Source organism: Parasteatoda tepidariorum, chromosome 1 (assembly GCF_982258835.1).
Source record: "Parasteatoda tepidariorum strain Cologne lab strain chromosome 1, Ptep-v5.0, whole genome shotgun sequence".
In the NCBI taxonomy this organism is placed as follows: Eukaryota; Metazoa; Arthropoda; class Arachnida; order Araneae; family Theridiidae; genus Parasteatoda; species Parasteatoda tepidariorum.
Genome location: NC_141755.1, coordinates 103729403 through 103756511, shown reverse-complemented (window position 1 = coordinate 103756511; position 27109 = coordinate 103729403). Strand labels below are relative to the sequence as shown.

The following is a 27109-nucleotide window of genomic DNA, read 5'->3' as shown; positions in this document are numbered from 1 at the left end:
TTGCTTCGTTGAAAACCATCCCCGAATTCAATTTGTTACGTAAGGAAAAGCAGCAGCAGCCTTCACATTAAAAATTTTAATTTTAAAAATTTTGTATACTATTAAAATAATAAAATTAAATGTTTTCTAATAATTGACGTTTTTTGCAATTATTTTTTTCACAGGGGGGTGGTCCGTAACTTCTTAAAAATTTTCAAAAGGGGTCCATTATATCAAAAAGGTTAAGGAACACTGTTCTAAATATAATTATTAATAGTTAGTTTCTCTTTAGACACTCTGCCCCGGATATAGTGATGAAAAGGTTTTGACAAGGTTTTCGGACGCCTTGTTTACCCATTCTTCATTTCATTTCCCAATGGATATTCAGACAAAAAAAAAAAAAAAAAAAAAAAAAACTAACGTCCCGTTTGGTTAATAATAACATTGATAGGCTTTTCCATTCTTGCATGTTTGGGACTCTCCAGGGCTGGTATTGACCTCGAAATTGACAGTCGCTTCGTAGCCTCACCAGGAGGCGCTGTAATTGACATTCTACTGTCCTCGCCTGCAACTCAATGCTTGGTACTCCAATCTAGTTTCAATCAGACTTATGCGGTCTCTTTAGTTGACGCTAAAACGACTGGTTATGGATGGTTTACCGTGTAAATCTAAGTACAGATGGCGCTAGGGGTTAAAACTCATGTCATCACTTCAACTCATGTTCAACTTCATATCATCCTCACCAATATACATATTTTTTTTACCCAGTACGAGGAACGGATACTCAGCTACTAGTTCATCAGTAAAACATTGCACACACAAACTTCCCCTATAGCAGCAATAACCATTGGTTTTCACATCACCTAAAGAGATCGCATACGTCCAATTAAAATATATATTGGAATACCAAAAATCGGGGAAAGTAGAATTACACGTGCAGCTTCCAAAGCCTGGTGCAACTTGCAAACGCTAAAATCAACTGCGGATTCCGAGATCAGAATACCAGCCCCGGATTTATTTAGGGTGCACAAGATTTCAGGATTAGTGTTTTTTTTAATAATATTTATATGTAATAGGTATATGATATGTAATTTACTTCGCATAGCAAAGTGTGTTCTCTTTCATAAAATGAGGGTTCTTCATTGGGGGAGACAATGCTACTCATCGGGCATTTTTCAAATAAGTTCCACTTTACCGAAAAGTATTACATGTATCGAGAAAGCATATGTTTTCCATTAAAAATGTTACAGTGTAAAAATGGACTGATAAGACGATTTTCAGTCTTATGTCTCGGCAATGTTTTATCGTCATTTTAAAAGAGAAAAATGAACCCAGAGCTACTTCCTAGTTTAAGTGTTTTGGTTTTGAAATTGCATATGAACAAAACGATAAAACATTGGAGAATGAAACAACACAGGATTCTTTAATAAATTTGCTAACCTTTCTTAAAAATATTTCTTTTCTATTAAGAACTCAGGAGTAGCTATAGTTTGTCTAAAATAAGAACTCCGCCAGACATTCGTCTGGAGCTGTGGCGGTGACCATGGTAACGAGGTATGACCATTTCAAGTAGGAGTGTGGAGTCACTGTTTTAGAGTGGTTTCGGCTTGGGTCGTCGAAAGAAAGGGAATCTCTTCGGTCTATTGTGTTAGTCCTAGAGTGTAGCTACCCTTCCTAAAATGCGCCATTCTTGTTTCCATAGCACCAGACGGCCTCAGCCTTTGTGGCTGGCGAAGTTCTTAGATTACACAAACTATAAAGTTACTGTAAATTTTTAATTATTATTTTTTTTTAAAATTTAGTTTTTATTACAACAAATTGAATGAATATTTAAGTCTAAACAAGTGTTTCCTCAAAATAATTCAAAAATAGAATTGCTATTTCTGAATCTAAGTCTTTCAATTTACAATATATATATATTTTTTTTTTGATAAAAGAAAAAGAAGTAGCAACGAATTAAAAATAAATAAATAAATACGCGACCGTGCTACACTATGCATTATTTGATTTCTTATTACTTTAATTGAAAGATAAAAAGCTACACCTAAGTCTCAATTGCCGTATGAAGCAGAGAAAAACTGGATAAATTCCTTAATTATACCGATAAAATATTTTCTATCACAAAAATTTGAATTAACCTTTTGCTTATGACTCGTACAATAAGTGTACCAGAATGGCTTCATCATACTAAGCACCGTAAGCAAAAAATTAAATTAACCATTTGCTTACAGTGCTCCAAGTTACGATGTACCAAAAGTACCATTACATGATGTCCACATGTTGTACCAGCCGTAAGCAGAAGATTAAACATCAGGTAAGTGTGGCAATTCGTAAGTGGCCACAATGGGATGAGGCCCATAGTAACGCACTTATCATCATATGGTGTTTTCTTTCGACACTCATACACCCTTCTTACAGTAAGTTGAGAAAGCTCGTAATAGGATTCTTCCAACTTCTTGGCCCCCATATGCACCTAACAATGCATCTGTAATTCAGCATTTGGATTTCAGTTGAAATGAAACAACAAGAACAGCTCTTGTTATGTGGCTTGTCGTAAGTCTTATAAATAGAAAGTGACTGAAGCAAATAATAACGTGACTAAACCACAAAAATGGGTATACTGTAATTTTTGTTCTCCACAACACCCACTTTTGGAGAGGAAGATTTTTGTTCATAGAATCGAAACTACAGTATTTCCATTTCTGTACTTTGTATGTACGCTATTCACGTTGTTTTTTGCTTTTGTCTACGTAGCCCAAAACTATCCACCATTTTGAATAGAAAGTGATTTAAATAAAGTGACTTTGGGTACTTGGTGTCAAGAGCATTCGATACCAGCAAAAGACAAACGCGAAGTGTCTTTTTAAACTACAGTCACTGGAAGAGTTGCAAACACATCAATTCAGTACGTGTATCCATTGCTCAACAGTTCCCAGTTTTCTGAGTGCGTGGGTTTTATGATTGCGTATGTGAGGAAGTATCCGAGAACGAAGAGTCCAAACGACAGTGGAAAGAGGATCTTCGAGACGTTGTCGATGACCTTGGACAACCTCTGCCTGCTATGAGGGTAGATGGGTTGTCTCTTTAGCCATCCGAATAAAGATCTGTGGCCCGCACCATCACCATCTCTGGGCACTTGAGCGCCTCCTCTTGGATCATTACTGTTGTTGTCCTTTAGGGCACTGGATTGCTGAAATAAAAGGTATAAACTGAATTATTGAAATGAATGGGACAACAAACAACAAATGCAAATGTCTTTTAGGACACTAGATTACTGAAAAAGTTATAAACTGAATTATTGAAAGGAATGGGACAACAAACATAAAATGCAAATGTCTTTTAGGACACTAGATTACTGAAAAAGTTATAAACTGAATTATTGAAAGGAATGGGACAACAAACAACAAATGAAAATGTCTTTTAGGACACTAGATTACTGAAAAAGTTATAAACTGAATTATTGAAAGGAATGGGACAACAAACAAATGCAAATGTCTTTTAGGACACTAGATTACTGAAAAAGTTATAAACTGAATTATTGAAAGGAATGGGACAACAAACAACAAATGAAAATGTCTTTTAGGACACTGGATTGCTGAAATAAAAGTTATAAACTGAATTATTGAAAGGAATGGGACAACAAACAACAAATGAAAATGTCTTTTAGGAAACTGGATTGCTGAAATAAATGTTAAAAACTGAAATATTGAAAGGAATGGGATAACGAACAACAAATGCTGAATATCAGTCCAATTTTTTTGCTCTTCCAATATTTTATTTTATTTATTTATTAATTTTGCATTATTTAAGGAGGACTATTTATACAGGTGTTCAGTACGTAGAAAATTTTCAGACTTAAAGGATTGTCTCCAAAAGTAAAGGACAGAAATGAAATTCGGTATGAGCATAAGTTGATGGAATACAAATTAAATAAAAGTCCATAGAGATAAAATAATGCATTTTTTAGTAAAAAAAAAAAAGGAAAAAACTACAAATGTAACGCAATTTTTGAAAAAGGGAATCCTTTGTTATTGGAGAAAATAATCATAAATACTTGTAATAAGAACTATTAAAATAAGCCTTTAGAAGAAATTAAAGATAAAAATTGGAGAGAATTGGAGTTAAAAGTCTACCAAAGTTTGCAAGACGGACAGGCATTTGCTGCCTCCAGATTTGAAACCAGCCATGACTGTCTTGTCGGTAATTTAAACGGATTTTCTTCCCCAAATTGTCTCCTATGTAAAAGTGCCGTGGCGTGCAAACTTTATCTTGACAGCTGGGGTCTCACTTACTGCACAGAATTTTTAGAAAAATGCCTTATAAAAATTACTTTTTATTTAAAACCAGATTTCAGATTTTCGATTTGTAAAGTGCTATCAAGTTCTAAAAAAGGTACTGTCAAATGTATTTTTTATACTGATATGTAGTTTTAAAAAAAATACTTTGTGTATGTTTTTCCCTGAAATTTTTACAAGGTTTTGTATTTTGTGCAAAATATACAATTAAAAATTTGAATTTTTGGAGAAAAAAATATTACGAACTATATATTACTAGTTTAATAGAAGGAGCAATTTCGTATTCGAGTAATGTTATTTGGATCGAAAGGCACTTTTTACTCAGAAAATTTTCAAAGTGGGTAATAGGTCAGTTGTATTATGAATAAAAAAGTAATATATTAAAAAAAATTTTTTTTAAAGTCAATTCCTAGATAAGTCAACAAAGAAAATTTTTATTTTAGGTACTTTTTATTAAACAATGAAAAATTTTTCTCTAAATTTAATTCTAAATCTAATCTAAAATTTATTTATTAAGTTTAAATTAATGAATTAATATGCGAAAAAACTGCATTAACATCAAGTCACTTGAATAGATAAATAAAAACTATTTTTATTAACGATTGAAAATTTGAATAAGATATATCATATATGGGTGATTCTCACGAAACATGACAATTCACTGTCCCTTGCTCCAAGATCTAATACTATAATACTAAAATAACTTTCTTTAAAAAAAAATTTAATAAATAGCATTGCTATTAGCATTTTAAAATGACTTTGCACCAGCATTGACTGTTTTGTATACTTAAAAAATTAAATCGAATATCAAAATGTCATTTTCCTGGCATGTCCCAAACAATATTTCCAATAATAACTAGCTTCAAAATTTTCCATGCATTTTTCAAATTCTAATTTTTTTTATCTTATCCTATGTAAGCATTTCTAGAATATACGCAGAGGGTATTGTTTACTAAAACTTTATAGGGTATTGTTTACTAACGTTTAAAAAAAAATTTTCTGTCAATAATTTGTTTGTCCCATGAAAATCTGTCATTTTCCTGGCTACTTTTATTTAGTGATTTATAAACAAAATAGATAGCGCCAGGAATCAATATCTTATGTTAATAGATAGATTAGATACCCTCCCATCTGAACATGTCTTGTTGCATGAATAAAGAACCAATTTTCTGGCTCAAAATCTATTTCAAAAATATTTTCAAGGTGAGTAGGTTTTTATGCTGTCATTTTCCTGGCTTCTTGAAATCATTAATAACAAAAACTACATAGATTTATCTGAGTTATTTTAAGAAATACTGTTGTTTTCTGCAGAATATAAACGTCTTCGGCCAAAATATTAAATTAAAGTAAAGTTATATGCTATAAAATGGCGAATTTGTCATTATCCTGGCTTATGAATGCCAGGACATTGAAGTGTAACCAGAAATTCTTTTTAACTGCTAATACTGTAAAGAGGGAAAGCAAATATTAACTTAATACCAAGTTTATAAATGATTGTAATATGCTTGGATGTAATCAAAGTTATTTATTAATTTAATGATTGATTATTATACACAATTTTATTCTGTACATAACAGCAACAAAAATTTTTTTGTTTCTTTCTACAGTGGATAAAAAGAATTAATTTAAGCAATTTATGGTCCATCTAACATAAAGGCTTAAGTTGAGTTACTTACTATTAACTTAAAATGACTGTTTTTTAAACTTCTAAGGTAATATGTCATTTTCCTGGCATTCAAGATTTGGTGAATTTCTATTTTATTTTTTTTCTCGAGCAAATGTCAATAAACTACACTGCTGTCCATAAGATATTAATAAGTGTAGCTAAAGAAGTATACAAAATTTTTTTTTAGATTATTTTGAAAACTTTATATTTGAAGAAATGTTTTGGTCCGAATTGTCATGTTTCGTGAGAATCACCCATATACATAAAGAGAGCGAGAACTAATAGTGGGAATTGGGTATACTGTAGCCTACGTCACAGATCGTGTTATTCCTACTAAATTTAACTAGTAAACAGCATTTTCTGCGAACCTGATTTCTAGCAACAAGTAAAAGCATCAAACGAAGTGTCTTGTTTATAAGTCGCTACTCGCCAGGTTGGAATTGTATTAGTCTAGTTCCTTTGGAAATAATTTATATTGTTGTTTTACCGAAGTTTATGAATTTAGTAAGCATATTTAAAACTCAGTTTATTAATTAAACTAAAAGGTAAATGTTATTCCTAGTAAGTGGAAGTAGTTGTGCTTTTTTCATATTATACCCATGGAAAAAAAAAGCTCGTGGTACCAGACAACTATGAAAGTATAAATTTGGCGAGGTGGACCATACGTGCTATCACGTAATGCTCTTTATTCGCGATCGCAACGCTCGAGTACGCCGTCTAGCGGGAGCCTGTAAATATCGGACATTAATTTATCACGTTTTCATTTAGTTCCATCAAAGTCATTGACTGAATCAGACGCCATTTTTTAGCAGCAAATAGGAAACAAAATTTCTCTAAGGAAAAGGCCGAAGAACTTGAAAAAAATTTCCAGAATATTAGTAAATCTTTCAGGAACAGAACACGCCAAACATTTGAAGAAAAATTCTTCAATAATTTTTAATTTCTATTATCAACAAACTTGCAACTCATGACTTCCGATTTCGGATACTGTTACAGATGTGTGTATTAAGGTAAAATGCATTTCTTCTGTCTTCAATTCATTACGAATTAAAGTGAAGTCAACATTGCTTTCGTCATTCCAGTGAATAAATATGAATTCAGAACATACAGAATTGTAATAGTTATAGAATAGTATATATTTCTGTATCCATATAATTCGGAAAACAACAATAAAAAATTATCCAAGTTACTTGAAATAGTGCCATTTCTGCTGATTCTTAATTAATTTAAATCGTTTTCTTGGTAAGTTTTTTTTAATTTTGAAAGAATAAGTTCAACTAGAATTCAGCTATTCTGTTTTTAGCTACATATTCAAATTCATATCAATTATAAAATTTTGCTGTGTAGTATGTTATCTAAAAGTAATGAAGGTATAAACTATGTATCTATTATTTGAGAATAAAGTTTTCAAACAAGGAACTTATCATTTTGGAATTCTCCGGGAATCATAAATCAGGTAAGTGCAATGATTTTTACAATAAAAAATTTGCTTGTAAATATTTTTTTTTCATTTGATGATGGTTCTCTACACTACAGAATGGGTTTTTACGTTTGATTAAGAACTATAAGAATAATAAAAAAAGAAACAATATGAAAGTTTTTATTTCAATGTAAAGAATTCTTAAAATCGTTTTTTTATCCTAAGAATTCTTTATTTTCCGTTTTTTAGTTTATAATTTTTTGATAAAAATTGTTCTCAAAATACTTTTTTTGAAAAATTAAATGGTATAACATTATGTGTTTATGTATACTTCTTGTATATTCCAATGTTTGAAGTAATATGATTCAGAAAAGTATGGAATAAAAATTCAGTACTAACGTATTAACGCCACCGCCGCTACAGATTTGGCGGTTTTTAAGAGCCGCTAATCTACACTTAAAATTTTTGCGACAATTCATAAAATAAAACACTTTATTTAAAATCAAAATAGTTAATCGGATTTCGGTGGAAAATGAGCCGATATAGAGTTTAGCATAGATTCAAAACAATCATATCGCCATATGAACTCTGATGAATAAGATTCCAAATGAAATAACATTTCCAAAACGTACGTTTACCGAGATAAAGTTTTATGTTGTGGGAATTGGTACATTTTCGTTTTTTCGGTAAAATATTTCCCTCCTGAAAAAATAAAATTGCATCTTGTTTTGTTTTTGGCAAATCCCAAAGACTAATATTCGTAGCACTAAAAATGGCGACAAAAAAGAATTGTCTTTTTTTTTTTGTTTTTGTTTCGTCAGCATTCTTTATTTTACGTTTCTTAGTTTCTAAATAATGATTTTTATTGAAACTTGAAATTTTTTGATAAAAATTGTTGTCAAAAGACGTTGTTTACAAAATTAAATTTCATAAAATTATGAGGCTTATGTATACTTTTTGTTCATTTTAATTTTTGAACTAATATGATTCTTAAAACTATAGAATGTAAAGTTTAAATGGGCCTTTCATGTTATATCATTAAATTTAGTAATACTATTTCTCGGGCATTAGGTTTTAACTCTTATAAGAATATACATATTTTTTTCTGTTAATGTACAAATATTTTTCCGATGTGTTTTGGATGTTCCTTCTCTAATAAAAAGAGATACCATTTTGTTTTCGGTTGTATAAGAAAGAAGATCAAGCATTTTTCTTTTTTAAATTTAATAAGCCACATTAAAGAAGGAACGTTGCAATGCTACACGCTACATTAACGACGTCTCCAGAGTAACTGAATGACGGTTCATATAGAAATCGCAGGTAAGCGTCTCATACAACAACGCCCCCTATAGTTCGTTGCTATCGCGAATTGAATTTATCTGACACAGCGACTATAAAATAATTAAAGATTTAAATGTGCGCAATGAACTACTTTTTTGTTCAAATAGAGCTATAAGTTAGACATTATCACTGATGTTATCTTTAAAATATGTGAGAAATTGAATTGCCTAGAACAAAATTTAAAACAATGACTAACGCTTAACCCATCATAAAATTCGATTTCGTTTTTCGCTCATCCCTATTTAATTAATTAATTGCTGTTAGAAAAAACTGTATTAACATCAAGTGCCATAAGTTTAAAAAAAAGTACTTGAACATGAGTGGATGAATAAAATGTGCTTTATTAATGATTGAAAATCTGAACAAGATAGAGAGAGAGTGTGAATTAATAGAAGGAATTGAAAAAAGGCCCTCTCGTAAACGTCTTTATATTTTTTGGGAATCTTATATAGATTAGGGGAGGCAAATTTAAGCAGCGACATTCAAAAACACTTCATTTAAGAAAGGCGATTATTAGTGAAAGGATATCTAGTTCAAAACAAACAGTTTTTATTATTTTTTTTATTTACTTTTTTTATGGCTTTAAACTTTTTATCTTGACATCCATCATGGTTGATCAGAATTAGTAAAAGATTTTGTTGTTGTTTTCACTTAAATACGAATTTATTTGCTTAAGCAACTTAACGAAAGGATTTTAATGAGATACCTGCAAGTGACGTAGTGTATCTTGATCCTGATTGGTTGTTGAAGCGTGGTATTTGTTTACGTTAGCAACTGTTCTTTCCAATCTATTTCAAGTAAGCCAACCACTTTAAGTTTCAATTCTCTCAAGTGGGTTTTACTAAAGTTTATTGGATAGCTCAGGGGATAGAGCGTTTGCCTACCAATGAGATGAACCGGCTTCGAATCCCAGTCGATGCGAATTCCGCATCCGGCTTGCACCGACCACAATGCTGAAGTGGAATATCCTCAGTGGTAGACGGAATGGCTTAGAGTCCCCTAACCGAGGGAGATTCTCGTGGTCTTCCTCTCCATGTAACGCCAATGCGGAAAATTAGTGATTTTAGAAATTTGATTAGTTTCATCAGAAAAAGTCCTCCACGAAGGCAGATTTCTCCGTTTTTATGAGCAATTCCGCATTGCTCATCAAAAACTACTGGTGTCTGATGAGCAACACGCGCGATTATTACAACAGTCGAATAGTAATTTTTATTTGTGTATTATCAACCTTTGTACTGTAAATTTAAAAAAAAAAACTGTAGGGGAGAGTGGGGTCAATTGTAACAGGGTACGATTGTAACAGAGCAAAAATTTCGAGTGTCTGGTTCTAGATTTGGTTCCTAGGTGGCACACAAGGCGTATTTAATAAATCTACATGTACACCCCTGATGGCAACCATTTTTATATACTTTTGAAAGAGTTACATTACAAAAGATATTTTCACGCTACGTAAGTACTTTTTTTGGTATTAGAATATTATATTGCAACAAAGTAATTTTGTTTAAACAAATAAAGATTATTAACCGAATATGTAAGTGGACACCTTAATTAACATTTAAAGAAAAAAAGATTATTTTTGCTAATTGACTAGCATTGTTTTTAACAAATGAAGCTGAAATGGCGTCTTGGGGACGATTGTAACAATAAGTAAAGGGACGATTGTAACACCTGAAATAAATAATCTTATGTTTACAAACCATTACTTAACTCTTTAAGAACCACCAATAGTTTCCTATATCATTTATTATTTTATTAGTTTCCTATAGCATTATTTTATTTGTCACCATTCACAGCATAAATTAAAATTTTTAACCCCTTAAAGTTAAAAGTTTAACCCTTTAGGTCTCTGCTCATTATTATTTTTACTGCTAAAATATCACTACTATTTTGATCAATAAAGAAATATATCACAACTATGATACTCTGTATAATTAACTATGTTTTAGTTGAATTTATGAACTGTTACAATTGACCCCGTAAGTGGGGACAATTGTAACAAGTGTACGACTGTCAAAAATTGTTAATAACTAATATAATAACATTTAAAATAAGGTATTTTTTTCTTTCTAGTAGAGGATAGTCTGCTTTACTCGTCTGTCAAATAATACTAATAATATATTGGATTTTTTGTTAGTTAAATATAGTTAAGTAAAAAATGTTACAATTGACCCCACTCTCCCCTACTCGTTCTGGTATATGATATACATCAAAAAATACTTTTACCCTACCGTTATTTAAAAACTAATGAGGTCTTAACGTATGCGGCAAACAAGTAACAAAATAAGCTGAAGGTACATTTAAAATAGGCCGACCGGCTTTTGTAAGGGGCAGGGAGCTGGCCTTGCATCAGAAAGGCTCTGGGTTCGAATCCAGGACAAGGCATGAATGTTCTTTCATTCTCTGTGTCCTTACTGTGGGAGCAACTTCGGCTCACCTAAGATGGTGTCCCTGAAAGAGTGGTCAACAAATCTGCCCTTCAGATCTGCTGAAATGACCTTTCGTCATACCTTTCGACGAAATACCTTTCGTATGACGAAAGGTCATTCTCCAGGCGGGCATTGGAAAAAAAACCCATTTAAAATAGAAAATTTAATTAAAAAGACATGGAGTTGTAAGATTTTTTTAAAAAATAATAATATAGGTTATGAAATATTTGTCTACTGGAATGGAAGAATTTTAGTGATTCAGCCTCTAATTTCGTCTGAGAGGGTTAGGCTACCTTATTTTTAGCACTAAAATTGCACGATAAACCAATGAATCTGAAGCGAACCTATATATTGGATTGTTTTTTTTCCTACAAGAATCTATTTTGGCTTTATTATTTTTTGTGTCTACCGGATTGAACCTTTGAGTAAAAATTTGGATTTTTTTCATAAATAGTTGTATTCGCTATTTTCAATTATAGAAAAAGAATAATAATCCCCCCCCCCTCGAATTTAAAAAAAAAATTAGAATTCTATGTTCTAGAAGTTAAATAAAACAAATGATAGAAATCGTAGTTGAAGGTAATACGTTTTACCTATTCTGTTTCAGTTTTTTTTTATATGCATTGCAATCATTATATTAATTACCATTTCTGAGTAAGATATTTAAAAATGTAGGATATTTTACATTTTTAAATACCTAATTACTCAGCAAAAACAGCGAAAAATATTATTTAATGCAAAATACCCCAAATTTTTTCCGTTTAAATATAATAAAAAAAGAGCATAAAAAATGGTGAAAAAATAATGATTAGGTTAAAAAAAAATTTGTTTCAAATTTAAAGCTTTAGCTTTACATTAGTGAAATATTTTTTTTTTAACAAGCGTTTCATAACGATGTCACACAAATGATATTTAATTATTTTAAAAAGAAAAAAAATCAATTCATCCGAAAAAAAAAACATTCGAACATTTTATTGTATAATAAAATAAATGAATAGTTTGCTTCCGATAAAAGAAAATAGTTCTATAATTACTATACCAATCACATTGACTTACAGTAATTATTCAAGCAATTTTTTTCAAGTTTATGAAAAGGTGTGTTTATTTGATTATGGTCAATTCATTTAAATTGTTTCAGTGAGCAAACGCTCTTTTTGAAACAAGTCTCCCCAAACATCTGGCAATGGCCCGGGCAATGACGTCAAAGTCTCTATAGCAACCTAGTTTGATCAAGGTGCGCATGCTCTTTACTAAGAGGCATCCACTCCCGATAGTTTTACGTGAGATTTCTTTTTCGCTCATAAAATTTTCTTTGTTTGCAATTTCATTTTCTTTGCTCCGACACTTTAAGTTATTATTAAGGGGGGTCTTCAACCGCTGCCTTCACCAATACCCATAATCAGGCTCCGGGGCTAGAATCACCATAAATTTTTTAATATATTTTCAAAATTAGAGAAGTCTGTATAGAGTGTTTTTACCAATATTTAATTAATTAAGTTAAGTTTAGGTTAGATGACAATCGAAGAGAGATGGCTAGTTTAAATACCTTTGATATTTTTTTTATGTACAGTTTTTATTATATATTTGTTTTGTATGTTATGTTTTTATTATATAAATATAGAATATTTATTTTATGAGATACCTTATTAGTATATTATAATAATTAGAACAAATTATTAGTTGCACTGTAGTTTTATAATTAATGACATGATTTGCACGAGTTTATATGCAATATTTTTATATTTTAACATACATGTAGTGAGTTTTTATTCAGAGTATTTTTTATATACTTCCTATTTGTATTTATTTTTAACGTATTGCATTACAATGTTAACCCATTGATACAGGGGAACGTAAACAAATGCAAACCGGTTTCATCCTAGTAAAAACAATACAGCTGTATAGTTTCACTTGATAATTATAATTTTACACAGAATCTTTTAGCGGGTCTAATGATTTGTCTGTATTACAAAAGGTGCAGTTTTGTAGGGAGCAGTTTAACTGGTTTATCATTTTGAACGAAGAATTGTCGCGACAACAAATATGAAATTGTAATGTTTATTTTATTTAGAGGTCAAATATTTTTCGTAAATTAAATATTCGGTTGTTTTTCAATGCGAAGGTTAAATTTTTTATTTAATAATTAGCTGGACCTTTAAAGCACATATCTATATTATATAAAACGCTAATACGTATGTATCAATAAAACCGATGATATTTTTTTTCTCGCGTTGGCAACAGTTTTCATTTTTAATTGATAGGCTTCGGCGCGCAAGAGCACGTAGTGAGCATCATATGTCTAATCGGGTGAATTCTCTTCGAATTATCAAAAAAATTCTCACAAAATTATCTTCATCGAAGCAGATGCTTCGCATCCGGCGTTCAGTACTATTTCATATTGTTTTACAGCACATGGTTTTAGCCCTCTGAAAGGGTCTGAAAGGGAAATACTTTAAAACAAAACTTACAACAGTTACTTTTCTTAACAACTGAAATTTAGAATAGCGTGATTAAGAAAAATATGAACTGTTTGCAATTTCAAATTAATATTGAAATGCACAGGTTTAGAATTTTCTACAATGAAAAGTTTTCGGAATTGTGTTCAAAAAAGTATACAAAAGCTAGACGTTAAGAACGTATCCAATGAGCGAGCATTGGATTGCGAAGCTATCCGAAATGAACTGCGAAAGCAGTTCCGGGGGTTGGCGAGCGCAAGCGAGCAGGGGGCGAAGCCTCCTAGTATAGTGTATTTTTGCACCCGTTTAACAAGAAGGGGTGTTTTACAGAGGAATGGTCGCTATAACTTCGTTGGCCATCTCACCCAGTGTTGTAGTTTTGGGGGACAAAACCCTCTACGAAATTATATATTTACAATATATTGCTCGATTAATGAACTATTGTCCTGTAAGTAGGATATAGACATAAGAAAGTTTCCATTATTTATTTTTTGTAATTTAAACGTTTAGAATATATATATATATATATATACAACAAAATAAATAAATACAAGAAAACACGAAGAAAGTTATTTTGCTTTGGCTATATTGATACAATATCAGAAAGCACTCTTTTTTGCGGATATAATCGTGTGGGCTGATGAAAAGATTATATCTTTTATTTTCCGGTTTTTTTAAGAAAAATTTCATCCTTTTTTTTCTTTTTAAATCAGTTGTTTGTTATATTTTTTCATTATTATTTCCCCCTCCCTTTTTCATATGTCTATAATCTTCCTTTGTTTTATCTTCATTTTGGTATATATATAGGACTCTGGACTCACGTTCGTAAGAACGGGTGTCCGAATAGAGTTGGGCAAGAACTCCCCGTGTAGTAAATGGTGACTGACTCACGTTAAATCTGGCGAGTCACAAAGTCCTCCATGTTCCCATAACAAATTATACTTCTGGGGGCACTACATTGGAGATTGATTCTCTGTTTTAGGTCAAAATTACGATCCGTGGATGAATGACCTATAAACGGGTGTAACAGAAGTCAAATTCTTGCCCATAGATGGCGCCACATGAAAACGAGAGGAATCGTACCCCATCTGTCTCAATGGCCGACGACAGCAACAACAACAGAAGGAGATAACCGATATCCCCCATCGAACATACATTAAAACTACGCTACTGATCTCACCATCAACCTTAGGTGAAAAAACTACGGCCATCTATCCCATATTTATTTTATAAGCACAACATAATTGAAGAATATAAAATAAGAAATTGAAATTTTTTTTTCTCTCCCTATTATCTTGTTAGTTATCCCGTATTCTATTTAGTTTTCTTATATCCAATATTTTTCCAATTCATATAATAATACGCATGCTTTTAAAATGAGCATAATAGGAACTTTAAAATAGAATAAATCTAAAATGTAACTTTAAAAAAAATCTACCTAAAAAATTGGTGAAATTTTCTATGACAATGACAATTCTTATAGACACTTTATAAATGAAGAATATAAATGATCAGAATAAATGTTACAATATTTTAGCATTTCGTATTTTCTACAAACCTATCCAATTTAAGGAACAATGCATGCATGACGCTTAAATAAGAACACCAGAAGAAAAACTATTCATATGAATAAATATTTGCGTCTTTTAACAGTGGCGAAAAGTAACAATTACATAACTTAAATAAGAGCGAAACTGCTCACTATAGTGATAAAAACTTCTACCAATACTTTTCTTAGAATGGTAAATGAAAGTCATGGTGGCTCAGGGGACAAAGCGTTCGTCTTCCAATAAGGTGAACATGGTTCGAATTCCAGCGATGGCTGGTCGATACCGATTTCGAACAGACAACAGCACAAAACATCTAACAGTTCATTCGGGATGCATTCTAGCAACAAATCGTTGGGTATGGTGGTTGCATGTAATGTGTATAGTATCAGGTGTTCTGGCTAAGAGGATAGAGTACTTGCCTCCCAATGAGGTTATCCGGGCTCGAATCCCAGCAACGACTGGTCGATATGAATTCCGCACCCGGCTCGCACCAACCACAGTGCTGACGTAAAATATCCTCAGTCGTAGACGGATCATGGGTTAAAGCCCCCTTGCCATTAGGCTAACATTGGAAGGTTTTCGTGGTTTTCCTCCCCATGTAACGCAAACGTGGGATAGTTCCATCAAAAGTCCTCCGCGAAAGCAAATTTCTTTCAATACTTGATCCATAAGTTCCCTTGTCTTCTGGATTCGGTTCAAAATGACAAGGCTACGGAGTTGAAGATTACTAGTCGTAAACCCTAAATTGGGTCGGCTGTTTAACTACGGTTTATATGCTTTGTCTAAATTTAGTATTTCAGAAAAGTCTTATAGTGTTTCATTGACACCTAACATTGACATGAAATATATATTATATACACTATTATATTAAATATATTTTATAATGTATGTTATATTATATTATAGATATTATACAGACTCGAAATATATTAATAAATGACACAATAAGCTTTTTCAAACATAAGAGGTTACTGCTATACCATATATGGAAAGCATTACTCCTGTTATTTCATTTTTTAAACTGTATAATGATGCTTTTAGTATGGCTTAACTTTAATCGAATTATATCCAGCCTACCGATGTAGGTTGTGAAACGCGTATAGGTGATTTCAAACGTTGTTTTTTATGAAAGCGAGATTAAAAGTTTTCATGGGATTATAAGTGAAACATATTGGGTCTTCATAATAAAACAGTGTTAGTTGTAGACTTGCAATCAAACATGTAAAAAGATTATAATTTACCTGGAGTGCTCTTATAAACGATTTATAAGAGCACTCCAGGATTTATTTTGAAAGTTTCACTTTTGAATGATTTATTAGAGAGCTTTTGCGTTACACTTACGCTAACCTCATTTTCCGCACCTTATCGATACTGCGCATGCTCGGAAATAGCGCACGTGGTATTGTATCTCACAAATAGAGTAGTAACTATAATTTAATTTTAGTATAAGTATTTTACAAAAGGAGAACAATAAACGCTTAAGTTGATGTATAATTGATGAAATACAGTCAACACCCGCTATAGTGAACATGGTTTATAGTGAACTCCCGGATATAGCGAACGAAATGTTCGCTGCCTTGCTATACACATGTAATATTATTTTTTGTGGACATAGTGAACCAAAAGAGGAGAGGATAGTATGAACTTTTTTCTGCCTTCGACTCATTTTTTTCTTAATTTTTTGGTAATTTTGAAATTTTTACACAAAATACAGATACCGATTTTTAAAACCATCTATTGAGTGGAATATAGTCATAAGCATTTTTTTTGGTTGCTTCTTCTATCTCAGTTCCCCATCCTGGCCTTTCCTAAATTTTTTATACTCAAGACGAGGAGTTAAAAAAATAAAAGTTAACGCATTGTTTGTTACTACATGTCGTTTTTTAATCATTTTTGTAATTCTTTTTATGGATCATTTATTTAAATAATGTTCAATAAAAGGGAGCAGTTCGGAAAAATAAATTAAAATTGTTTGCAGAACGGATATAGTGAACTCCCGTTTATAGTGAACCAAAATTTCGATCCATTGAATGTTCTCTATAACGGGGTTTGACTGCATTTCTCATAAGGGAAGTTATAACTTCGTATAGTGAAGATTCGTAGAAGATTTAGTGCGAAAAAAACAACAACAAAAAACTGGATTGCTCTGAATAACTTTTGATTGAAAGATCGGATTTTCATGTTCTCTTATTGGTTTGAGGGGATGATATCAAATATGCTAATTAATAAATGAAAACATCATTCATTATGATAACATCATAACATAATAATATCATCATAAACATAATAAATGCAAACATCATAAATGCAAACATCATATATCATTCGAATTCGCTTGAGGGGGTGTCCAATATTATTCGAAACTATAACGGATTTGAGCCGTCCTCTAATGTAGTTTAAACATCAAAATAAAGCGTACCGAATTTAAATCACGTTTATGTAATTTGCAAAGGCAGGTCTCATATAATGCGTACGAAAACTGACTCACCTCAAATGTTCCGCACCATCTACCCAAACTGGAAGAGGCTCCACTGGCACCGATGGATGGTCTTTTCGGATATTTTCTGTACAGATAGTTGACAATAATGAACTCTAGCATGGATGCATAGATGAAGAACATGCACACACCGTCCCACAAGTTCATCGCCGTCAGGTTAGACACGACGGGCAAAGTAGAACGGAAGCTGTTGGTGGTCGTACAGAAGTTCAGCATGGTGGTCACGCCGATCATGACGCGAGCAGGAACGGCGTTGATGTCCAGCCAGAAGCTGATGAAGGAACTGGTCACCAGGACCACACCTGGTGCAAAAACTGTGCTGAAGTAAAAGATTTTGTCTCGCGTGAAGACCAGGAGGACTCGGAGGCAACTGTACTCCCCTGAAATAAATAAATAAATGTTAAATAAATTAAGATTCAAGCCTTTTGTTTACGGCTGGTACAGCATGTATACCACATGTAATGATATAACTGGTACACCGTAAGCAAAAGGTTAAGGTTTAATAGTTTAACGTTAGTTTTAATTTTCGACAAATTTTTTTTAAATTCTTGACGATAGTTTCTGTGGCAGAGGTGTTTAATTCCCTTCAATGTTTGATAATTTCCAATCAGCAAAATAACTTGGGCCAATATTCATGAATCTTGGCTCAATAAGGGTTCATAGGGCCGTTATTTTTCCGATATTGGCCCTATGTAGTATTTGTCCGATTCACCCAATAATTTACATCCAATATGGAATTGTCAGATTTACCCAATATTTTATATCCATTATTTAGCCAATATAGATTCTATATTGGCCAATGTAGGTCCTTTATAAGCCATTCTAGGACTAATATTAAAAAATCTTGACATCCCAATGTGGGTCCCTGAGTCCATGTTCTTATAGGGCCCAAATTGAGCCAATTTGGACCCCAACTGGGGTCAAGGTAAAATTGTTGCTAGGGGCTTTTGATAGAGACATGTCCAACTAGAGGTATGAACTACATCACTTGAATGGAATAAATGCCGTATTCTTGTGGTTTGTGAAAGTTAACCATTGCATTATGCCTATTGGACAATTCTTATTGCCCATTCCAATAGAAACGTATTGTAGAATACTAGATTGCCAACGTAATGCTACTAGATTGAAGAATTTTCATGAAAAGGTTAGCGAAGTGCCTGACTTAAAAATATATTTAAAGTATTTTTGTCTGCTGGTTATCACAAAATGAGAATGTTCTCTTTGGTATGATTTTTTACTCATATGAGCTTCACAATTAGATTCTGATAAACTCACTCAAACAAAAAATGAAAAAATGCTTGGAATGATTATATCTTTTATAATCTGAAATAATGCTTTTTAAAGTGACTCAAATGAATAATTAAATTGAAATGAAAGTGACTTTAAAACCGTTAGAATACAGAACACAATATACAGTGATAAATATTGTCAGTCTACCAGAAGAGTTCATTTTGACACGGGGATGTGCTAGAGAATCACTTGGACGGATCTCACATTTGGTTTCTGCGTATTTTAATGAATGAAAAATAGCATGAAAATCAGTTGCATAAGTACGCAAAACTTGATAGCTCTAAGCAGAGGTAAACTGTTAAGTATCCTCTTCTTAATAAATGGTTTTTACAGGAGAGAATACGTATAGAGGTATTGCTTCCGATACATTTTTTTTTCATTTTGAAGTAAATGAGAATAAAATCGATTCGATTGGAGTAATATTTTAAAGGGATTTATTTATAAAGTGTTTATCTGGAACATACTTTATAAATTAGCACCTAACCTAAAATTATATTGAAGATGATAAACCTACCAGACTTTTCGCGAGGTCTTTTCTCGGCTCGACTTGGGGAGAAAATTTATACTTATCTCTAACTCATTATCTGCTATACTTTCTGAGTATCAACAGATTCTTAAATGTGTTCCGACTCTGGTTTTTATTTAGATTTTATAACCATCGTCAGGAGTCTGTTTAGAAGAAATTTGGGTCCGTTAACGGACCCTTCACAAAATATCTTTTCATTAAAACGGACCCTTCACAAAATATTTTAACTTAAAAACGGACCCTTTACAAAATGATTTTTCTTTTAATCGGACCCTTCACAAATTTGTTTATCTTCATTATTATTTTATTAATCGAATAAACCCTTACCAGGGCAGAAAACAAGAAAGATGGATGTAAACGAATTAAGTTTTGTCTTCGGCAGACGATTCTTCCATTATTCGTCCGAAATGAATATTCTGCGTTCAGCAGTATAGGTTAAATACCAAATATTTGTGTGTTGCATCTCTAGTTTAAAAGCAGCAATTGTTTATTTTTTAAAATTTAATTTTTTTAATTATAATTTTGCAGTGTTGAGCATAATCTTGTATGTCTTTACAATTTAAAAACTCCTTGAAAAAGTTTTTTTCTGCAATAACGGACCTTATTTGCACAAATTCATGAAAGCGGACCCTGGTTGAAAGAATGTGAGTAATTTTTTCACAATTTCACGAAAAACGGACCTTTCACAAAATGTCTGGACAGACCCCTGATCGTTAAACAGCCGACCCAATTTTGGGTTTAACTACTTCTGTTCACCTCCGTAGCCTTGTCATTTTGAACCCTATCCAGAAGACAAGGAGATTCCTGGATGAAGTATTGGGAGAGCATCCTATTTTGAGATATGTTTTTCAGGAAAAATACCGTTTCTTATAATGGCCGTGCTACTGAGAAACATTTGATTGCACGGCACGCCATACGAAACAGCGTTCGCACTTACGTTGTTTTTCGTTTTTCAATTGCATAGTAGTATGGTAATTGGGATTCTAATTTAAACTGGATCATTGACATCATTCAGTTTTCTTGAAATAAGTCAATAGGTTAATTATAAGATACCATGCCCAAGGAATAAAAAAAGAGTTACCTAGATGGAAAACACAATTTTCACTTCAACAGGTTGGGGGTAAAAGTAAATAATAATAATATTTACCTCTCCAGGTGTCATGGCTATCGCATATTCCGGTCTCATTCTTGACAAGATAGGCGTTGTGGTATCTGAGGGAGGTGGCCCCACTTACACCCCCAGGTTGTTTCTCCCATCGGAGTTCCAATTCTGATATCTCATGGGACACTGAAAAGAAAAGAAAAGAAAAATATCTTTTAAAACACGTGAGAAAAAAAGAAGAAAATCTATGTGTAGAGTTGCCTCACTATTTCCAGATAACCAGTCAATTTTAAATTTACACGGTGATAAAAGCTAGAAAATCATTTTTGTTAACATAATGAAGGCCGTCAATAATTTCTTTTTAAGATCACGTGATTCACTTAAAAAACTTTTTTTTCTTTTAAAATGCAGGCGTCAAGTTCTCGGAAAATATCCACATCTACTTGGAGGTAGTGACAGAAAGTTTTAACAAAAATGTTATTTTATTCCAAAACATGCAACATCTAGCGTAAATGAAATTCTAATATGAGGATGGACATATGAGGAATTATTTTGAATTTTTTGCACCACGTGATTCACTTAAAATTGGTTTTATTTTAAAATATAGGGATAAAACTCTCCGAAAACACGCATATCTACCTGGAAGTAATGATAGAAATTTTTTAACAAAAGTGTTATTTTATGTTGTTGCTGTTGCTAGCCCACAACTGTTAGCAAAGCTAAATGAAGTCCTTGACACTTGTAACTCTGAGCATATGAAGCACAGAGATATCTCCTCTAGAAAGACCAAGGTAGTCCAGGATTTGGTCGAGTGTAGCATATCACTTAGAAGATGCATCATGGTTCCTAGGAGAATACCGAAGTCAAGCATCACTGGCTGCAGTCAGAAAGTGGGTGGGTGGCCACTTTGATCAGCCTACGTAGGGATCAAGGGTGCATGGTATCGGTCCTCGTTAAACTGTTCTACCGTAAAGTGCTCGACTTCGCGCAGGTCGTCGGGTTTCCAAAGCAGGGGAGATACCCCCTCTGCAGAGGATCAAAATTGCGATGACATGTCTTCGGATCATCCTCAGGGATGTTTCCCAGACTGTTGCCAATAGCCCTCTGTGCAGTTCTAGTGTGACGTAAATAAAGTATTTGGAACTGAAAACTATATTGAACATAGTTCAAAAAGAAAGCGTCGTGGAAAGGGGGAAGGGCCAAGACACGGAACCGGTGTTCTCCCCAGATGGCGAATTCGAGAGTTGCGATCGCGAATTCATGTACTATTTTTTTTAAAATTAACGCAAAAAGAAAACTATATAAAAAGGCAATGTGGTAAATTAATGGTTGGAAATGGAACACATACGTAACGTGACAGGAATTTTTCGCAGGGCTTCCACCGCGGCAAATGTTTTTTTTTATATAATTATTTACTGTCATTTTAATTGTCAAACGTTCCAATAAGAGGAAATGACTACAGAATACATCACTCATGGTTTGAAGGAACTAGCACATGGTTGCGCAAAATCAGGTGAAATATGTTCTGAATAATTTTGTTATTTTACATGAATGGTGTAAAATTATCGTTTGGAAATCGATTTTTTTTAAAAGTAGTTTTTAATATCTCTGACATTCCAATGCCTTCGATTTGCAATCAGAAAGTCAACAATTTTTAGAAATAGCTGCGACGCCTTTTAATTTACGTAAATATGGTACCATCGAATATGTATGGTACCTTTGACATTATTATTAAAAAAAGTTTTAAACAATATACAAGATACTGGAGAATGTTAAAATCGAAAAAAAAAACCACACCATTTTCAAAAGCTGCAGAAAGAAATAAGATTAATTCAAATTGTTTAATGCCGCTAAACTGTGTAAAACACTTTCAAAATTTACCACAGTTTATAAAAACGTAGTAAAAAAGTAATTTTAGTGAGGATTTACTTAACAGCTGAAAGATTGTTTTTTAAAAAAAGGAGGGATTTTACTTTTTAATTTTGAATGATGGTAAGGGAATAGAATAGCTGGATTTAAATATAAATGAATAATGATAGACGATTATCATGTCAGAGTTTTGTATTCATTTACTCTTTCTAAACATTTCCGACATTCAGTCACATCCGACGGTTAATCATATTCGCTGCATAGAATGAAGTAAGGAACATCTTAATTCGAAAGCCCGTCCGGAACTTAATTTCTTATTTGGTACACATAAATGAGGTGCGCACAAAACAGTAATGATTTTTAAAAGCTGTAAACAAGCAATCATAAAATTTATTTAATGAAATTATTTATCAAAGAAGCGACAGTATAAAAATATCTTGCAAAAACAATATATGATATAAATTACGAAAATGATATGCATAAGTATTTCTCTTAAAACTTTGCAATGTAAAATAACTAAATTCAAGATTAGAGAATTATGTTTCTATGTTTATGTTTTTCTTATACCCGTTCTCAGATTTTATAACAGTTCTTTTTTTGGAAATCATAATTCAGATTGTTTTATTAAACCTAAGCATACGTCAAAAACAAATTCAGTACTACATGTCGCTCCAGACCTGTATTGTTTTCATAAAACTATAAAAAAATTGACTCTTTACGATAAAATATATTCAAAGTTAATTTTTAATACTTTTTGGTAAATATATTCACAGCTGCTAATTAAAGTAGCTACTATAAAGAAGGGGTTTTGTCAAAAGAAACTCAATCATTTTGGGTTTCATAGCCAAAAAAATTGGGGACTGCTGCTCCAGTTCGGAATAGGCTTCATTCATTGTATTTTTATTTCATTTTATTTTATAACCGTCGTTGAACATCCGACCCAATTTTGAGTTTACGACTACTAATTTTTAGCTTCGTAGCCTTGTCATTTTGAACCCATTCCAGAAGACAAGGGAACTCCTAGATCAGTAAACCTAGTGGTATGATTTGTTATGGGAATATGAAGGAATTTGCTATGGGAATATGAAGGAATTTGTTATGGGAACTCGACAGATTTAACATGCATCAGTCACCATTTACTACACAGGGAGTCTTCGGAAGGCGAGGATCGAACCCACGACTTCTTGGACATGGACGCAGTGCCCAACCAACCAGGCTATCCCGGACCTCATTCATTGTATGCAATGTTTACCTATTTTTTTCCATTGTTACCAAATCCAAAAACTGAATAAGCAAATATATAAATATAGCTTACCACTCTCAATAGCAAAAGGACACTTGGGGTTGTCAAAAGGAAATATTTGCAAATTTCCTTGACAATTTAAAATCATACTGCGCCTTGAAAAGAGAAGGAAGTTATATAATTTTTTATCATAGCCAAGGAAAAAATTATAGTGAAATATACATTATAAAGTAACATTCCTATAAATTACAGAATTAATAAAATTGAATTTATATAATGATAATTATCAATATCTTATTAATTATAGAATAATATAACTTTAAATATTTTTTAAGTTTAGTTCATAACTAAGGCAATTCTGATCAAAAATGGAGAATCAATTATTTCTCTTTTAACAACTCGCGCTTTTGTTTGTTTATAAAAAAAGTATTCAGAAATTAAAATAATAATTATAAAACGCTCCAATAATTTTCAAAACATATTTGGAATTTTTAAATTTTTTTTTTGAAGTAAATAAATAAGCTTATTTAAAAAAGTAGATTTTCTTAAAAATGCAATTCAACCTTGAAATGCCGTAAGTTGTTTTATATTTTTGACAATGACAAAAATTATAAAATGAAAATCAAATCAATCAATTAATCAATGCTAATCAATCAAATCCCTTTCAATACCACTTCTCCTTCCTATCCCGCAGTGGATTGATAGCAAAGACAAAGTTCCCAGTGGAACAAAAGCTTCACTGGCTACGGTTACTAAGCGGGTGGGTGACCACTTTGAACAGTCTGCATAGGGACCGAGGATGCCCGGTATGGGTCCTCCTTAAACTGTTCTACCGTTAAGCTCTCGATTTTGCAAGCAGGTCGTCGGACTACCAAAGCAGGGGATCTATCCCCTCTGCAGAGGATCAAAATTGCGATGGCATGTCTTCGGATCATCCTCAGGTACGTTTTCCAGACCATCGGCAATTGCCTATTGTGCAGCTCTAGTGCGACGTAAATAAAGTACCCTATCAAAAAGTACCTTTTTAGTCATCATCAAAATAAATTGGTTTTTAAAATAAATCTATTTAAAAACACTTATGCTCGGATAAGAAGTCCAATTGAAAAAACAAGCTTCGTCTTACCGGTAAATTACATTAAAAAAAAAGAAAGAAAAGAAATATTTTCTTTATTAATTCTATTTTTCAAAAATTAAAATTTTTAGATTTCCTTTTTTTTAATGTTTCAAAATTGGGGAGAAAAATAGTTGATGAGAGAGAAAAACTCATTCACGAGAAAGAACTGATTTTATTAATGTATCGTAGCTCTATTTTGTTAAAAAATAAAGCATTTTGTTCATAAAGTATTTGATTCAGTTCTTTGAGTAATGTGTTTTGGGTACCTACCTAGTAATGTATCGGACGGAGCCGTTGTTGAAGATCTTTAAAGCCATGTGCACTTGTGCGAGAGGAGCTTTAAATTCTCCATGTTTGATGAAATAGATGTCAGGCGTCCACAGCACTTGATAATGTGATATGGCATTCAGGTATCTGTACTTCCCGCTGTCCTCGTATTTTAGCCGGGGGTCATCCCAGCTCTGGTGGAGGAGGAACTCCACTTCGTATTTCTGAAAACAACAACAATAATATATATATTAAATGTTCAAAATGTAGAGAAAACATGAAAAAAATTACAGTACAATGAAAAAAGAGAAGAAGAAAATTATTATGCTTCCCTTTATTTAACAGTAAGAGATAAAAACTAAAATAATTAGAAAATGATAATGGAACGATGATGACAAGTATAGAGATAGTTTTCTAATTTGAAAATGTTATTTTTTAATACCGTAAGAAAATGTATGAATACTATATTTTTGAACATAAATAATTTATAAGCAGTGTAAAGTTTGACAGCTATTGTCAGAAAAGTGTCAAACATTCAACTCATTTCTTACAGAAAGTATAAACAGCAAAGTTTTCATAACCTCTAGTTCTGATTTTTGAAATCTTCGTGCCGCGTGACATCATGAGGGGTAGAGCAAAATATGAACCAGCCCTTCTATATTTTCTCTTTAGCCCGGAATCAATTCAGCATGAAAAATGACATCAAAAGTATGTACCTTAAATGTTCAGATAGCCTCTAGATAGTGATGCAAAAAGTGCCCATACGTTCTCGTCAATAACAGTATTTTTTATACATAAAGCGCTTTTAGTTTTAAAACTATTCATTCTTTTTTTACTCTTGTATAGCCTCATTCGATTCAACGGCAGAAACTACGTAGGAAATATTGCCTCGCTAGCTTAGATACCAATGTCAGATACGTAAATAGGTAAAAATACAAACGTGTAATGTTTGTACACAAAATCCATATAGCTTCTAAACTATTAGTCCATTCATCTCGTAATTGGTTTCATTCTATTCAGCGCAAACAAATGGGCCGGAAACCGTGTCTCATTTGCTTGTTTGGAAGAAATTCTTTCCTCTACCTCAAATCCTCTCATTTTTCCTTCGAAAAAGAGAGAAGCTTACAGAATACAGCAGGGGAGTTTCCAGGTATCATTTTATGGTATAGCAAAGCTTTCTAGAGAAAAAAATACATATGGGGTTAACTTTGTCAAGAAATTGCGCTCACAAAGAATTTCCGGTATGACGAGTTGTGCATGCGACGAATTGTCGTTGCGACGAGTAGTGTCTTCGACGAATTGTGCTTGCGTCGAATTGTACCCACTACGAATTGCCATTGTGACACGTTCTGCCTGCGATAAATTATGCTCGTGACAAGTTGCACAAGCGACAAATTGCTTGCCGCGAGTTGCGATCGCGGCGAATTGAGCTTGCGACGAATTGTATCTACGACGGATTGGGCTCGTGATGAGTTGAGCCTGCGACAAATTGTGCTTGTGACGCATTCTGCCCACGAATGGATTGTGCTTGTAACGAGTTGCACAAACGACGAATTGCCCGTATGACGAGTTGAGACTGCGACAAATTGTGCTTGCGATGAATTGTGCCCACTACGGATTGCCCCACATCTTATTTTGCTCAGTTTATCGTAGTCTCTCTACACATTATCAAGATTGAAACATTTCAATTTTATTTTAAAAAAGACGATTCTTCTTATTCATCACCTTTTTTTTTCAAAATCTATCGCACCTGATTTATTTCGTGATGATAATGTCTAGGAGCAGTTTTAACCACCCCTTACGATGCGTTACGGCTAGTGGTTGACAAGGTGGTGCAAAAAATTAAGATGTATATTTGATTCCTCTGCCTCTAGATGTACTAATTGATTCTCGTTTTTATGTAATGGGAGAAGTATGTTGCGATCGACGAAGGAGGGAGACTCACTTACAAGACTGGATTCATCAGGTGATGAGAGTGATAAGATGAGGACGGTCACATTCACTTCAGTCTTATCTGGAAAAGAAAAATCACACCTTTTACACAATTTTTACTTACACGGAAACAAAA

At 32.7% G+C, this 27109-nt stretch overlaps 1 protein-coding gene across 4 annotated transcripts in view; it reads right to left on the bottom strand.

Annotated features, from left to right (window-relative positions):
* Window positions 1-1041: 1041 nt before the first annotated feature.
* Window positions 1042-27109, bottom strand: part of LOC107450366 (glutamate-gated chloride channel) — a 233133-nt gene continuing 207065 nt past the window's right edge. For all 4 annotated transcript variants that reach the window (XM_087149872.1, XM_071179388.2, XM_043052381.3 and 1 more), the window contains 6 exons: window positions 26991-27055; window positions 25045-25265; window positions 23733-23815; window positions 20594-20734; window positions 17622-18010; window positions 1042-3169 (listed from right to left, as the gene is read on the bottom strand). In XM_087149872.1, coding sequence (XP_087005998.1) covers window positions 2882-3169; window positions 17622-18010; window positions 20594-20734; window positions 23733-23815; window positions 25045-25265; window positions 26991-27055 — 1187 coding nt within the window. In that variant the 3' untranslated portion in view covers window positions 1042-2881. The remainder of the gene's footprint in view (window positions 3170-17621; window positions 18011-20593; window positions 20735-23732; window positions 23816-25044; window positions 25266-26990; window positions 27056-27109) is intronic.